This window comes from Ranitomeya variabilis, chromosome 6, assembly GCF_051348905.1.
Source record: "Ranitomeya variabilis isolate aRanVar5 chromosome 6, aRanVar5.hap1, whole genome shotgun sequence".
Taxonomy (NCBI): domain Eukaryota; kingdom Metazoa; phylum Chordata; class Amphibia; order Anura; family Dendrobatidae; genus Ranitomeya; species Ranitomeya variabilis.
Genome location: NC_135237.1, coordinates 401,578,148 through 401,595,777, shown reverse-complemented (window position 1 = coordinate 401,595,777; position 17,630 = coordinate 401,578,148). Strand labels below are relative to the sequence as shown.

The following is a 17,630-nucleotide window of genomic DNA, read 5'->3' as shown; positions in this document are numbered from 1 at the left end:
CAGCTACTGAACCGGCAGGATCCTCATTCCCCAGGGACCAGGTGCCCAGAGGGGGGCCTGCTCCGTGCCCTTCTGCTCGCCGTGCCCCATATGCCAGGACAGTAATGCCCTGATGGCGGCCCTGGGCGGTAATATTAGTGTTGATCTTTGTACAGAGATTTTTTTTAATGAGAGCTCTGTCATCTGCTCAGGTTCCCCTATACCTACAATTAGTTGTAATCAGTGGCCCACCGGAGGATTCCCCTCTGGGCCAGTCCAAGCCTGCTTCGGAGGTAGATGTGGCCCCTTACTTACCCCTGTAGGACTGCACAGGTTGCACCAAATAATATGTCCGCCCCTTGCCCAGGTAAGAAGGAAACACAAGCTGTGACCAGGTGAGCTGTTTTAGTCCTCATGAACTATTAATACAAGGGCTGCGCTGAGAATGGTGGCAGCTCAGCCATGATGCCCAGTAACAGCCCATGCTGCAGTGAGTGCCATCTGCTGTTATCAGGAGGCAGCCCGTCGTGCCGTCCTCCATGTGCCTCCCTCAGGGCCGCACAGAACACAATGGACTGGACCAGCCCTCACGGTAATGACAGGAGTCCCGTGACGTGCGCTGCTGCTGATGCGACACGGTGGAGGGAGGGAGCATCCTCAGCAGCCGGTAACCAGGGAGGCAGCGGCAGAGCCGGTACACCGGAGCCCTCACATCCACTGGCTGCACCGTTCCTCAACCGCCCCATCCAGACATGCCGTATGCCGGGCGCGCACCTACAGGGCTGAGGACCCGTCCCCGGAGATGAGCAGCTCCACACCGCACTGAGCGCACATCTTCTCCGCACAGGGAGGAAGACATGAGGATCTGGAGCTCAGAGCATGTGTTCAGGTACCTGCGCCGGGCACTGTCCTGGGTCTGCACAGCCAAGGGATGCTGAGATGTGTATATACCTGATATAACGGTATACAGACGACTAATATATTACTGTATACACATGAACGCCATATAGTGTGATATAGTGACTGTATGTACCTGACCGCCAAATAGTGTGATATAGTGACTGTATGTACCTGACCGCCAAATAGTGTGATATAGTGACTGTATGTACCTGACCGCCATCATCCATATAGTGTGATATAGTGACTGTATGTACCTGACCGCCATCATCCATATAGTGTGATATAGTGACTGTATGTACCTGACCGTCACCATCCATATAGTGTGATATAGTAACTGTATGTACCTGACCGTCACCATCCATATAGTGTGATATAGTAACTGTATGTACCTGACCGCCACCATCCATATAGTGTGATATAGTGACTGTATGTACCTGACCGCCAAATAGTGCGATATAGTGACTGTATGTACCTGACCGCCATCATCCATATAGTGTGATATAGTGACTGTATGTACCTGACCGCCATCATCCATATAGTGTGATATAGTGACTGTATGTACCTGACCGCCATCATCCATACAGTGTGATATAGTGACTGTATGTACCTGACCGCCACCATCCACATAGTGTGATATAGTGACTGTATGTACCTGACCGCCACCATTCATATAGTGTGATATAGTGACTGTATGTACCTGACCGTCACCATCCATATAGTTTGATATAGTGACTGTATGTACCTGACCGCCACCATCCAGATATCTGAGGAAAATTTAAAAAGATGGGACAGGTGAGAGTTATATTAGTGAAGTGAGGTGATAGACCTGTCTAAAGAGATGTATTTTTAAAGCACGCTGAAAAATATGGGGGCTAGGGATTAGTCAGATTGTTTGGGGTAGTGCAATCCATAAAACTGGCGCAGCACAATAGACGTCTTGGGGAGCATGTCATAAGAATTGGAAACAGTCTTATCTGTCAGAATATGAATCATCAGATAACTTCTCCCACAGATAGGTTTGTATCGCTATATGATACCAGTCTGGTTACTGGTGTCCCAATCTATCAAACAAACTGGGGTCCATTATCCACCTTGTATGTGCACTACCGCTCCTTTGAAAGGTTTCTGGTGCATTTACTTTGGTCAGTCTCCCACTTTGTGTGTATTTAAGCTCCTGAGCGTCTGTGGATCGCCAGCTCAGACGGATGTTACAGCCCTGGATCAGTTTCCTAAATTGTTCCTCTATGGACATGAATGTTCTCTATTTCTTCCAAAGTTTGTGCTCTGATTAAAAATGAATACCTGTGGTTGAGTTGAATGGTTGTTTGTTCCACATTATAGATTCTGTCTATAATGGCTGGTAATTAGAGAGGGATGCAGATAATAGAGCATTGGAAGAGGAAGCAGAACTTACTAATGGCACTACACTGATAGGAGTTCATTCAGCAGAAATGTCATCATTGCACCGTTATAAGGCATGTCTTCAGGAGAATGACGTGTAGGAGAGAAATATAGACTTGAAGCCCCTAATACACACTGATCCACCTTAACATATGATTAACCCTTGTCCCCTGATATAAGGTTTGGAAATATAAGGCAACAAATGTACAGATCGTTCTTGAAATGGATCTGTTTGAAGCAGGAGAAAATGCAAGTATTGTGTGTAGCTCCTGGATCTTGGGAATGATTTCATGAAGCTTCCAATACATTGTCCTTGTACCAGGGCCGGACTGGCCATCGGGCAGTTCTGGCAAATGCCAGAAGGGCCGGTGCCAGTAGTGGGCCGCTGCACGCCGACTCCTCCCCCCCCCAGCGCCGCCGCTGCCGCATTCAACTATATAGTTGAATGCAATGATGGAAGAGAGAGCGTCACCTGATGCTCCCTCTCCCATCATTCCCCGCTCTGCCTCTGACACTGCGGGTGCCCGCGCACTCACTGTGTCCCAGGCAGTGCAGCGGCAGACGCCGAGACAGGAGCAGGGAGCACCGCAGGCACGAGGAGAGGTGAGGAGTGTTTTTTTTTTCTGGACTGTGGGGCCATTCTAGGGAGTGAGGAGTGATGTGGGCTCTGCTGTATACTACTATGTGGGCTGTGCTATATACTACTGTGTGGGCTCTGCTGTATACTACTGTGTGGGCTGTGCTGTATACTACTGTGTGGGCTCTGCTATATACTACTATGTGGGCTGTGCTATACACTACTATGTGGGCTCTGCTGTATACTACTGTGTGGGCTCTGCTATATACTACTATGTGGGCTGTGCTATACTCTACTATGTGGGCAGTGCTGTATACTACTATGTGGGCTGTGCTATACACTACTATGTGGGCTGTGCTATATACTACTATGTGGGCTGTGCTATACACTACTATGTGGGCTGTGCTATACACTACTATGTCGGCTCTGCTGTATACTACTATGTGGGCTGTGCTGTATACTACTGTGTGGGCTGTGCTGTATACTACTATGTGGGCAGTGCTGTGTACTACTGTGTGGGCTGTGCTGTATACTACTGTATGGGCTCTGCTATATACTACTATGTGGGTAGTGCTGTATACTACTGTGTGGGCTGTGCTGTATACTACTGTGTGGGCTCTGCTATATACTACTATGTGGGCTGTGCTATACACTACTATGGGCTCTGCTGTATACTGCTACGTGGGCAGTGCTGTATACTACTATGTGGGCTGTGCTATATAATACTGTGTGGGCTCTGCTGCATACTACTGTGTGGGCTGTGCTGTATACTACTGTGTGGGCTCTGCTGTATACTACTGTGTGGGCTGTGCTGTATACTACTATGTAGGCTGTGCTATATACTACTGTGTGGGCTCTGCTGTATACTACTACGTGGGCTGTGCTGTATACTACTATGTGGGCTGTGCTGTATACTGCTACATGAGCTGTGTTATCTGCTATGCGGGTTGTGCTATATACTATGGGGGTATATTATATTCTATGGGGGAGGCTGTGTTATATACTATGTGGCTGTTATATACTATTGTGGGGGTATATTATATTCTATGGGGAGGCTGTGTTATACTATGGGGGGCTGCAGTATATTCTATGGGGGCTACATTATATATTATGGGGAGGTGGGCTGTATTATATTCTATGGAGTGGCTGTGCAGCGCCCCAGAGTCCTGGTCGTTGCAGTACTGTGGCTCCACCGCTAAGGGGGGCTATGGTACGTCTGATGGCACTGAAGGAGTTCATCTGACCAGGTATCACAGACACCAATACATTTCACAGTCTGGCCTCCAGGGGGAGCTAAGGGTTCTATTTATTAGGCCACTCCTCACAGTCTGGTAAAACTGAGGGTTAGGCAAGAAGTTAGATAGAAAGATGACTGGGTTGGAACCAGGCAACACCTTGTGGCAGAGGGTGTTGTAGGGGAAGATTCGGAGGGGTCCCTGTCAGGGGTGGGATCCTGACAGAGGCCTAGCAACCAGAGAGAACGTTACGGGACCGCGCCTGCACGATATAGCGGCGGTACCCCAAGAAAGGATAAGAAGCGAGGTATATTGTGCTGAGTGAGAAACGAGATCAACGCAACAAGGAGAATACCAGTAGGAGTCGTGCTGTAAGACGAGGCAACATCCTACTGAGGCGCATAACCGGTGGCCGGAACGCCGAGGAAGTATAGAGCTCCAAGCCAAACTTCGAACCTACAGCAGGACAGTCAGTTACAGGCGGGCTGTCTCACCCAGACCCAGGAAGACACAGGGGGGTAACAACAGGAGTGGGGCGACGCAAGAGTCCCGGAAGAGCTCCGAGCCTCCTGTCATACGGGTGCGTCCTAACCGTAAGATCAGGGGGACGTAGAGGGAGAACATCAGAATCGAGTTGTGAGGGAACACGAGAAACAGACACAACAGTTGTGGGGTACTATCCCGTAAGCACAGCAGGGGAGGACCACAATACAAGCGCAGGAAGGTAGGCACAGATTTCCACCTGCAAAGGGAACTCTGGAGTTGCCATCGGACCGGCCGGACTTGCGCAGCCCTGTTAACCGTATTCCGGATTGAGGACTCAGAAGCCTTCAGTAAAGAGGTAAAGAGACTGCAACCTGGTGTCCTCGTTATTGACCGCGACCGGCACTACACCGCACCATAACCTCAGCACCATACCACATCTATTATTGTACGCCCCTCAGCAGGGTCACGGACCGGGTCTAGCCACCGTGACAACCCCAGAGCAGAGACTCAGAGGCCCGGTACCAGGTACCCCACGGCCCTGCGGCAGTGGGGGCGCTACAACTTGGCGTCACGAACAGGATCTACTTAAGCCTGAAGAATCAGGTCATGTGTGCCTTGGAACTGTGCTTTATTGTACTTGGACTGTGACTTATTGCAAATACTGTGTAGTGCTACTGGCCGCCACTTGCCGCCAAAATCCGCCATTACAGCGCTGAGGAGAGCGCAGGAGAAGAAGAGAGGCGTGGAGTGGGCGTAGACAAGCTGGAGAGCGCGAACGACCATGGCCGCCCAGTCTAAATATTTCTGTGTCCTGAGGACGTGTCCGTCAGCAGCCGAGGTCCGCCTCCTCATTCTCTTTGGAGGATGGAGACCATGGAGACGGGGCCGCCCACGAAAGAGACCGCGGGAAGAGGACACCAGAGAGGAAGCGAAAATGGCGACGCCGGAAGCACCGCGGGGGAATGACCCGACTCAGCAAGAGGCTGCACAACCCGACACAGCCCCGGACATGCCATCGTTGCGGGAACTGACCCTTGCGGAGCTACCGATGGGCCGACCCCCTCGGCCGCTGTCCGAGGAGTGTGTGGCTGCAGCTGAGGCCCGGCAGATAGCCTACCGCCTGGAAGCCGATGCCCGTGTGATCGCTCGGCTGGGCCAACCTACAGAGGTCCGCCTGTCTCCGGTGTCCCCCGCTTCTTTCATCCCGACCGCGGCGGAGTGTGAGCTGCAGGCACAGGGCCTGAGGATCCTGCCGGAGGCGGAGCACCTGCAGTGCCTGATGACAGCGAGGCGGAACAGACCCCAACCGGCAGCCCAGGTCGATCTGAGGAGCGTTGAGGAGGTTCCACCGTCGCACTGGGGTGTAGTGATATCCTTTAACTCCCGGAAAGGAAGGGGAGTTATCCAGGAGATCGGGGAGCCACTGCAGGTCCGTGTAGATCGGGAAGAAGTGTAGCCCTGCGGGGGAAGGTACGATTCCGACCTGGAGCCTGGCGATGCGGTGACCTACACCCGGTGGAGGAGGGAGGTCGGCTGGATAGCTCGGGGCGTCCAGCGATGTGTCGCACTCCAGGCCGATACCGGGACATCTGAGGACGAGCCCCCTGCAGAGAAGGCGATGGAACCTGCCTCTGTGGAACCCCCAGAAGTCCGGGCTCACCGTGTGCCCCTGGGTCGTGCTTGCCCACGAGTAAGGAGGGCATCTCGCAGAGGGATCCTGTCGCTGCTGGAGCCAGGACCGGCCCTTGCTGCACCAATGCGACCCGTTGGCCGGGTGAGGCCTGGAAGGAGACCACCCCCTACACTACAAGAAGACTAAGTAAGCAAGAATGCTTTATTGATTGTACATAGTTAATTGTTTTCACTGTTTTGCTGCTAAAACCCGTCCAGGGTTAACTCTTAAAGGAATCCCTTTGTTGACCCGGGATCCCTTTGTTGACCCGGGATCCCTATTGCCTTTTGTTTGTTTTCTATTTTTGCTCCGTTATCAAAGGACTGCTGAATCATGGACGGTGAATGATTCAAAAACTGATCTTGTAAATAGTTTGCACCTTCTTAAAGGTGCTCTCTACTGGTTTTATAAGCGAAAGGACTCTTTGCAAAGACACTGGTCGCAGAACCAGCATCGGAGTCCTTACTGCAAACAGACTTGCAGCTTGAGAAGTTGCACTACCTCATAGAGACTTGGTCCCCTCTTAAAGGGGATGTTCATCAAAAGCACTTAAAGAATGATGATGTTTTGAAAGAAAGTACTGATAATGCTGATATGTAAAAGTTATATGTAGCTAACTGGTTGATTGTAAGAAATGTTTAATAATGTTAATAGAAGAATGAGGACAGGAAGTTAACCCGTAGGGGTTAGTGGTGAGTCCTCTAAGGAGCCATATAGAGATGGCTCAGTGATCTTGAACTGAAAGAAAAATGATATGTTCTATACTGTGTATAGTAGTGGAAGGACAGTAGGCCCGGGCGGAAAGGGGCGGTCCTGTATAGAAAGGAGAGGCAGTAGGTCTGGAGCAGTTAGGACAGGCGGTCCTGCAGACGTAAAGAAGGAGAATGCATAAAAGTTAATTAGCCTTATATGTGATATAAGAAGGTCTTTAGTGGATTTAGCGAGTACGTCCTTAAAGGCAAGGTTAAATTATTGTTCAAAGATTTTGCACTTAGTAGAATACCCGGTTGGGTAAGAAAAGTTATTTAAAGTATTTAACTATGTTTGTAACGTTCAAGTGTCCTCACCTCCCATAAAGGGAAGCTCTGTTAAAAAAGTTTACTTGTACTTGCATTTTCAAAATTGTATGTCTTTTTGCTGACATGTATTGTTGTTTTCTTCCCAGTCCAGGAGTACTGGATTTAACCGGGGGGGAGTGCAGCGCCCCAGAGTCCTGGTCGTTGCAGTACTGTGGCTCCGCCGCTAAGGGGGGCTATGGTACGTCTGATGGCACTGAAGGAGTTCATCTGACCAGGTATCACAGACACCAATACATTTCACAGTCTGGCCTCCAGGGGGAGCTAAGGGTTCTATTTATTAGGCCACTCCTCATAGTCTGGTAAAACTGGGGGTTAGGCAGGAAGTTAGATAGAAAGCTGACTGGGTTGGAACCAGGCAACACCTTGTGGCAGAGGGTGTTGTAGGGGAAGATTCGGAGGGGTCCCTGTCAGGGGTGGGATCCTGACAGAGGCCTAGCAACCAGAGAGAACGTTACGGGACCGCGCCTGCACGATATAGCGGCGGTACCCCAAGAAAGGATAAGAAGCGAGGTATATTGTGCTGAGTGAGAAACGAGATCAACGCAACAAGGAGAATACCAGTAGGAGTCGTGCTGTAAGACGAGGCAACATCCTACTGAGGCGCATAACCGGTGGCCGGAACGCCGAGGAAGTATAGAGCTCCAAGCCAAACTTCGAACCTACGGCAGGACAGTCAGTTACAGGCGGGCTGTCTCACCCAGACCCAGGAAGACACAGGGGGGTAACAACAGGAGTGGGGCGACGCAAGAGTCCCGGAAGAGCTCCGAGCCTCCCGTCATACGGGTGCGTCCTAACCGTAAGATCAGGGGGACGTAGAGGGAGAACATCAGAATCGAGTTGTGAGGGAACACGAGAAACAGACACAACAGTTGTGGGGTACTATCCCGTAAGCACAGCAGGGGAGGACCACAACACAAGCGCAGGAAGGTAGGCACAGATTTCCACCTGCAAAGGGAACTCTGGAGGTGCCATCGGACCGGCCGGACTTGCGCAGCCCTGTTAACCGTATTCCGGATTGAGGACTCAGAAGCCTTCAGTAAAGAGGTAAAGAGACTGCAACCTGGTGTCCTCGTTATTGACCGCGACCGGCACTACACCGCACCATAACCTCAGCACCATACCACATCTATTATTGTACGCCCCTCAGCAGGGTCACGGACCGGGTCTAGCCACCGTGACAACCCCAGAGCAGAGACTCAGAGGCCCGGTACCGGGTACCCCTCGGCCCTGCGGCAGTGGGGGCGCTACAGCTGCATTATACTCTGGGGTGGCTGCATTATACTCTGGGGTGGCTGCATTATACTCTGTAGGGTGGTGGCTGCATTATACTATATGTGGGCTGCATTATACTGTATCGATGATTATGGGGAATACGTTATACTTTATGAAGAACTATGGGGTGTATTATACTATGGGAAGTGAATTGTACTACATGGATGACTATGGGGGTGTATTATACTATATGGAGCACTATGAGGAGTGTATTATGCTATATGGAGGACCATGAGGAGTGTATTATGCTATATGGAGGACTGAGCAGTGTATTTTAATATATGGAGGACTATAGGGAGTGTATTATACTATATGGAGGACTGTGGTGCACATTATAATATATGGAGGATTATGGGGTGTATTTTACTAAACAAGTAAAATGCTGCATATTCAGATTGTTTTTGCTGGAACAAAAATCATTGTTCTCAGCAGCACATCGCCGTGTAAACTGTAAATGCTGCTGATATCATGATACTGTACGGGGATCTGTTAGTGATCGTTCTGTCCCATCATTATTCCTCAGCTGGTGGAAAGAGGCCGGGAAACAAGTGTGAACAACTTCAGTATTGTCCATCAAACTCATTTAGCGGCCTGAACTCAGCGCTTGTAAATACAAACGAAATGCTTTTGTGTGATGTGCAATATGTTAGCACTTGGGGCCCCATTTTAAACTTTTCTTGGCGTAGGGCCCCACTTTGCCTAAAACCGTCCCTGCCTACAAGTGTACAAAGATATACAGTCACCATGTGACAAGTGGGCCTGTGTAACTTAAAATGCCAGGGCTGAATTTTAGTCCCAGTCTGGCCCTGCCTTGTACCGATGTCACATCCAGAGGCAGTTGGGAGCTGTGTAGTGAGTGATGCCATGGAGAATAGGTGTTGTTTATGTGCCATGTCCCTGGGAGTACATGGTCTACCCCTTGGGGGATGATTTGTGTTAGGTGCCTTCACTTTAGAATAACAGCACGTACAGGTGACTATGGCAGATCTTGCAGATCAGAAATTTCACAAAAGCTTGTGTGGCATAGCTGCCATCCTATGATAACTAAGTATTTAAATTGTTTTTCAAAAAAAGTAATCTAAAATGTCTGCCATCACCTATTTCAGGCTACAACCCGTCCTTGGCAACCATTATGATGGGTTGCTGTCTGTAGACACAAAACATGTCTTAGATCTACTGTAAATCTGACAGGCTTACAACGAGATGTGCAGCAAATCAACAGTAGGTAAATAGGCATAAAACAATGGAGGGAATGGGATGATGCAAAAAATGAGAGAGAGAAAATGGTATTCTCAGACTTCTGCCAGGTACCTGGGTAAGTTAGCCTGAAAGCCTGTAATATTGCACAGCATCATTTTGTACCACCACTATGGTTTACAAACATTAGCTAAATTACTTGGATAGTGTGGACTGTAAAAATCGAGATATGGTAACTCTCACAAATATGTAAGGGGATCTGCAAAATGGCTGATTAACATACAGTATCAGTACAGGCAGCTAGGTCATAGTGTATCGTGCTATGGAGAAAAACATGCACTGGCACTGGGACATCCTCTTTTTTCTGCCTTCTAGTAGTCGCTTTCACCCGAGCAATATCTACACTGACAAGTAGGTGATAGCACTTCAGTAAATAAGCATTGGGATCAGTGCCAACCATTTTCTATGTATTTATTATTTATAAAATTCAGAAAAAAAGGCGATTAAACTTCACATTAGTGCATGTTTTTAGTCATTTTTTATGCAGATATGTGGCTTTGTGTGTTCTTCTGCAATTTTTGGGATGGCCGTTCTTGCTGCTGTGACATTACATCCTCTGTACAAAGCCACACCTGCAGTATTTTTTTTGTGGGGAAATGCACATAAAGCATCTATAAAAATACAGCAACCTTTTTGATGCAGAAACTGAGCTCCCCATTAAAAGAAGCTTCTTTGTTGCCCATCTGACTCAAGGTGAGCCTCCAAAAGCCTTTGGCTCACTCTTGAGTGCAGATGCACCAACTTCTGTCTGCTGCCACTCCTGAGCAAGCTCTGCACTGGAGTTTAACCAATCCCATGGCTGAATACTCTTCAGGAATTAATCCGGACACTTTCTGGACTTTCTTGGGAACCCTGAAGCCTTCTTCAGAAGATGCGAACTCTCGCTTTGAAGTTCTTGATAATCCAACAAATGGTTGATTTAGGGGCAATCTTACAAGCAGCAGTGTCCTTGCATGCAAAACCCTTTTAATGCAAAGCAATGTTGACTGCACTTGTTTCCTTGGAGGTATTCATAGTAATCAGAAGACAATGATTTCAAATACCAGCTCCCTTTTAAAGCAACAAGTCTGCTCTTATAAATCCAATTAGCATGACAGAGTCATATCAGCTGCCTTGCACTCTTTAACGCTTAGGGTAGAGACAGACTGCTGTATTTCGCTTGTGAGAATCGCATCGTAAATCTCGTACTGGCTGTCGGCTCACCTGAACTGAGCTTGACATCTGCATAGTAATCCATCACGCTGTCTTGCTCAGGTCAGGAGAGGTGCCAGGCCAGTGCGTGCAGTGCGATGCGATTATCGCACGAGAAATACGGCAGTCTGTCTCTGCGCTTACTCCTGATCTAAAGAGAAGATTTCTGAAATGATGTAAACAGATCATTTTATGGCAGGGTTGAAATTCAGTGAAAATTAGGTTTTTGTGATTTCACTAATATTTATATCAAGGAATTACTTTTCATTTTTTTGCAATTCATCTGATCACTCTGCATAATAATCTAGAGGTAATGCAAATTGCCATTGTAAAAACTGAGGCAGCAAATATTGTGAAAAACAAAATTTGTCAGTTTTTAAAACTTTTGGCCACAACTGAATGGTAAATATAGACATACTATACAGAGTTTTGGTTTATGACTTTATTGCCTTCAAAATGCAATGCTCTGATTAAGACATTTTTCCATTTTTCCATAAACTTTTCTTTAGGACTTGGAAAACATCTTAACAAAATATTACAAAGTAAAAAAAGGCTTCGAATTTGTGTGTTTTTTTTTTTTTCAAATTAAATACGCTGATGAAATGGTATTCTTTGTCATGTTGTGGTGGATTAGATGATCTCGTATTCCTTTTCAGTATTTTTTACTAGGCTTAGCTCTCTTAGAGGTGAAGGTTTTATTTAATTAACAGTCATATTGCTTTTGGGATCATAGACGTCACCATTGTCTACCGTACCTTCCATACACAAAGACATACCCTTCGTCACCCATTCACTCTTTTATGTCATGTCTGTCACGTCCCGGGTACAAACCTTTTTGGAATAATATAAGTCTTCTCTGGACTGAGTGCTGCTGTGTCCTGAATATCAAGCACTTTAAGTCAGCTGCTTTTATGTATCGCACATGGTATTGCACTTATGTAATGGGAAAGGAATGGTTTTTGTTCTAATGGCAGTGCCAGGCTTACTGAAAAAAATAACAGTCAATAGTAGGACACAGCACAAAGTAGATTAGGCTAGGAACATAGCCTGTAGCTAAACAGTTCGCCCACAAATAATTGTAATATTAGAGGCGATGTACTCCCATGAAGGTAGACACACAGAAAAGAAGAGTGTAGTAAACTATTCAAAAACACTAGAAAATACCTGCCTACTATAAACAAACAACTTTATTGATCCAGTGTTAAAAAGGGGGCTTTTTACTATATCAGGGGGAGCCAGAATGGTGAAAAGTGGGTGTACTGGCCCTAATAACGGCCTAGCAGTTACCCTACCTTGCCATGGAGGTTGGCACCCTAGGAATCGATGTGGCACCCCCGCTCCACGTCGGCTTACCCTTACTGACCATATTGAACTCTGAAGAGAAAAGAAAAGAAAGAACCACCGTGAAAAAATAAATGCTAAAATGTAAATGTGACCCTAATAAACCAGATTATTGTAGACACAGGGTGGGTCTAACTAAACTATCCAGTTCATTCACATATTTGTTACGGACTTCAATATTGGAATACAGAGTAATTGCTCATCAGGAGCAAGCAATTCTAAATCAAAATGTTGGTAAACAAGGCACAGGGGAATGACCAGTAGGTGATGAATGGGATCCAATAAATCTTAGGACATGGCCCAACATATGCACATGAACAAATTCATAATAATCCAAGACATACAGATGATATCTACAAGGTATTCATCATTAGTCTATTCATATCTGTCCTGTAAGCAACCAGTTGAAGACACCAAATCCATAATTATGCATGGAGTAAAATCCCGAAGATAGAAACAAGTATGTTGCACTGTCCCGATTGGCCTCAATAGGGTAGTTAAATAATCTGAGACCACGGATTACATGATTCGGGTCGGTTTTTACCATCCCCAGTCTCGTGATCACTGTTATTCACAGAATAACGGCAATTGCAAAAAAGAGTCTGATTTCTCATTCATTTCTCTCTCCTCTGATATGATCTAGCATACCAGAGGAGAGAGAAATGGGGTCCCCTGAATTCCCCCCGGTACCTCCGGTATCCCTGGACCCAGTGGCGTAACTACAAAGTTATGGGCCCCGGTGCGAACTTCCAAATGGGGCCCCCCCCCTACCTCCGTGACGCCCCCCCACCCCCTTCCCCTAGATACGCCTCGGACTGTTGCAGGAATCTCCTGCACTGCAACATGGTGTTGGGTGCCAGCACAGCCCGCACAGTGGTATATCCAGCACAGCCCGCACAGTGGTATATCCAGCACAGCCCGCACAGTGGTATATCCAGCACAGCCCGCACAGTGGTATATCCAGCACAGCCCGCACAGTGGTATGTACAGCACAGCCCGCACAGTGGTATATACAGCACAGCCCGCACAGTGGTATATACAGCACAGCCCGCACAGGGGTAAATACAGCACAGCCCGCACAGGGGTATATACAGCACAGCCCGAACAGGGGTATATACAGCAGAGCCCGCACAGTGGTATATACAGCACAGCCCGCACAGTGGTATATCCAGCACAGCCCGCACAGGGGTATATACAGCACAGCCCGCACAGGGGTATATACAGCACAGCCCGCACAGGGGTATATACAGCACAGCCCGCACAGGGGTATATACAGCACAGCCCGCACAGTGGTATATACAGCAGAGCCAGCACAGGGGTATATAGAGCACAGCCCGCACAGGGGTATATACAGCACAGCCCGCACAGTGGTATATACAGCACAGCCCGCACAGTGGTATATACAGCACAGCCCGCACAGGGGTATATAGAGCACAGCCCGCACAGGGGTATATACAGCACAGCCCGCACAGGGGTATATACAGCAGAGCCCGCACAGGGGTATATACAGCACAGCCCGCACAGGGGTATATACAGCAGAGCCCGCACAGGGGTATATACAGCAGAGCCCGCACAGGGGTATATACAGCACAGCCCGCACAGGGGTATATACAGCAGAGCCCGCACAGGGGTATATACAGCAGAGCCCGCACAGGGGTATATACAGCACAGCCCGCACAGGGGTATATACAGCACAGCCCGCACAGGGGTATATACAGCAGAGCCCGCACAGGGATATATACAGCACAGCCCGCACAGGGGTATATAGAGCACAGCCCGCACAGGGGTATATAGAGCACAGCCCGCACAGGGGTATATACAGCAGAGCCCGCACAGGGATATATACAGCACAGCCCGCACAGGGATATATACAGCACAGCCCGCACAGGGGTATATAGAGCACAGCCCGCACAGGGGTATATACAGCAGAGCCCACACAGGGGTATATACAGCAGAGCCCGCACAGGGGTATATACAGCAGAGCCCGCACAGGGGTATATACAGCAGAGCCCGCACAGGGGTATATACAGCAGAGCCCGCACAGGGGTATATACAGCAGAGCCCGCACAGGGGTATATACAGCACAGCCCGCACAGGGGTATATACAGCACAGCCCGCACAGGGGTATATACAGCAGAGCCCGCACAGGGATATATACAGCACAGCCCGCACAGGGGTATATAGAGCACAGCCCGCACAGGGGTATATAGAGCACAGCCCGCACAGGGGTATATACAGCAGAGCCCGCACAGGGATATATACAGCACAGCCCGCACAGGGATATATACAGCACAGCCCGCACAGGGGTATATAGAGCACAGCCCGCACAGGGGTATATACAGCAGAGCCCACACAGGGGTATATACAGCAGAGCCCGCACAGGGGTATATACAGCACAGCCCGCACAGGGGTATATAGAGCACAGCCCGCACAGGGGTATATAGAGCACAGCCCGCACAGGGGTATATACAGCAGAGCCCACACAGGGGTATATACAGCAGAGTCCGCACAGGGGTATATGCAGCACAGCCCGCACAGGGGTATATGCAGCACAGCCAGCACAGGGGTATATAGAGCACAGCCAGCACAGGGGTATATAGAGCACAGCCAGCACAGGGGTATATAGAGCACAGCCCGCATCTCATCCCCCCCCCCCCCCGATAATGGCCCCACAGTCCGGTGAAAAAGAAAAAAAAAACTCTCCTCACCTTTCCTTTTGCCCGCGCTGCTCCTGGTGGCTGCAGTCTGCCCAGGACACTGCAGGTGCGCGATGATATGACGTCATCGCGCACCCGCAGTGTACTGTCAGAGGCAGAGCGGGGAATGATGGGAGAGGGAGCGTCAGGTGACGCTCTCCTCCATCATTGCAATTTGCATTGAACTATACCGGTGTCATAGACGCCGGTATAGTTAAATGCGGCGGCGGCGGCGGCGGCGGGGAGGAACAGTGCAGCGGCCCACTACTGGCATCGGCTCTTCTGGCATTTGCCAGAAGTGCCCGATGTCCAGCCCGGCCCTGCCCTGACCTGCCGGCCCGGGGCCCCTGACCTGCGGGGCCCGGTCGCAATGGCGACCGCTGCGACCGCGGTCGTTACGCCCCTGCCTGGACCCTCCAGCTCTGTTCCCCGGCCCTCAGCATCTTCTTCCGGGAAGAAAATAGCAGGTGCATGTGCAGTGTGTCCGCTGAGATCTGCCGGCCGGGACCTGGCAACAATAGATTTTCCTATTGGTTAATTTTGATCACTGTGATAGACCCTATCACAGTGATCAAAATAAAAAAAAATAGTAAATCAAACACCCCTTTATCAGCCCCTTAGTTAGGTAAAAATAATAACAGTTAGAAAAGTATTTATTTCCATTAGAGTTAGGGTTGGGGCTAGGGTTACGGTTGGGGTTAGAGCTAGGGTTAGGGTTGGGGCTAGGGTTCGGGTTAGAGCTAGGGTTAAGGTAGGGGCTAGGGTTGGTGCTAGGGCTAGGGTTGGGGCTAGTGTTGTCTTGGGGTTAGGGTTGTGTTGGGGTTGAGGTTGTGTTGGGGATTCGGTTATATTGGGGTTACTAATAGAGTTAGGGTGGTGTTGGGGTTAGGGTTGGCATTAGGGTTAGGGTCAGGGGTAGGGCTGTGTTAGGGTTGGAATTAGAATTGGGGGGTTTCCACTGTTTAGGTACATCAGGGGGTATCCAAACACGACATGGTGCCCACCATCGATTCCAGCCAATTTTGGGTTCAAAAAGTCAAACGGTGCTCCCTCCCTTCTGAGCCCTGCCATGCGCCCAAACAGTGGCTTTCCCCCACATACGTGGTATTGGTGAACTCAGGAGAAATTGCACAACAAATTTTGTCATCCATTTCTCTTGTTACCTTTGTGAAAATAAAAAAGTTCGGGTCTAAAGTACATTTTTTGTGAAAAAAGTAAAATGTTCATTTTTTCCTTCCACATTGCTTTAGTTTTCGTGAAGCACCTGAAGGGTTAATACATTTCTTGAATGTGGTTTTGAACACCTTGAGGGGTGCAGTTTTTAGAATGATGTCACTTTTGGGTATTTTCTGTCATATTGACCCCCCAAAGTCACTTAAAATGTGAGATGGTCCCTAACAAAATGGTTTTGTAAATTTTGTTGGAAAAATTAGAAATCGCTGGTCAACTTTTCACCCTTATAACATCCTAACAAAAAAATTATGTTTCCAAAATTGTGCTCATGTAAAGTTGACGTTTGGGAAATTTTATTTATTAACTATTTTGTGTGATGCAACTTTCTGTTTTAAGGGCACAAAAAAATAAAAGTTTGAAAATTGCAACATTTTTGCCAAATTTCCATTTTTTTCCCATAAATAAACGCAAGTTATATCGAAATTTTTTTACCACTAACATGGAGTACAATATGTCACGAAAAACCAGTCTCAGAATCAGTGGAATCCGTTGAAGCGTTCCAGAGCTATAACCTTATAAATTGACAGTGGTCAGAATTGTAAAAATTGGCTTGTTATTAAGGTCAAAATTGGCTCGGTCATTAAGGGGTGAAATGAAGATCTTTATTAATAAGGGAAAAATAAATCCAAACCTAAAGGGCCTTGTGAGAAAGTGATTTCCCCCTAAACCTAATAACTAGTTGGGCCACCCTTAGCAGCAACAACCGCAATTAAGCATTTGGATAACTGGCAACGAGTCTTCGACAACTCTCTGGAGGAATTTTGGCCCACTAATCTTCACAGAATTGTTGTATTTCAACCACATTGGAGGGTTTCCGAGCATGAACCGCCTTATAAGGTCATTCCACAACATCTCAACCGGATTAAGTTCAGGACTTTGACTAGACCACTCCAAAGTCTTAATTTTGTCTTTCTTAAGCCATTCTGAGGTGGAGTTGGTGTGTTTTGGATCATTGTCCTGCTGCATAACCCAAGTGTGTGTCAGCTTGAGGTTATGATCAGGTGGCCAGACATTCTCCTTCAGGATTATTTGGTAGACAGCAGAATTCATGGTTCCATTTACCACAGCAAGTCTTCCAGGTCATGAAGCAGCGAAACAGCCCTGGAGCAGCACACTACCACCACCATATTTTACTGTTGGTATGATGTTCCTTTCCTGAAATTCTGTGTTACTTCTGCGCCAGCTGTAATGGGACATACACCTTCCAAAAGGTTCAACTTTTGTCTCGTCAGTCCACAGAGTATTCTTCCAAAAGTCTTGGGGATTATCAAGATGTTTTCTGGTAAAACTGAAACGAGCCTTTATGTGCTT

The 17,630-nt window shown here is 48.2% G+C and overlaps 1 protein-coding gene across 2 annotated transcripts in view; it reads left to right on the top strand.

Annotated features, from left to right (window-relative positions):
- Positions 1-232: 232 nt before the first annotated feature.
- PRELID3A (PRELI domain containing 3A) overlaps positions 233-17,630 on the top strand; it is a 75,074-nt gene continuing 57,676 nt past the window's right edge. Inside the window, exon 1 of one of the 2 annotated variants that reach the window (XM_077267689.1) lies at positions 233-346. Coding sequence is in view for 1 of the 2 variants with exons in the window: in XM_077267688.1 (XP_077123803.1) it covers positions 837-868 (32 nt within the window). In the remaining variant the exon portion in view is untranslated. Of the gene's footprint in view, positions 347-615; positions 869-17,630 lie in introns of those variants that run through there. The other variant, XM_077267688.1, reaches the window with a different exon arrangement.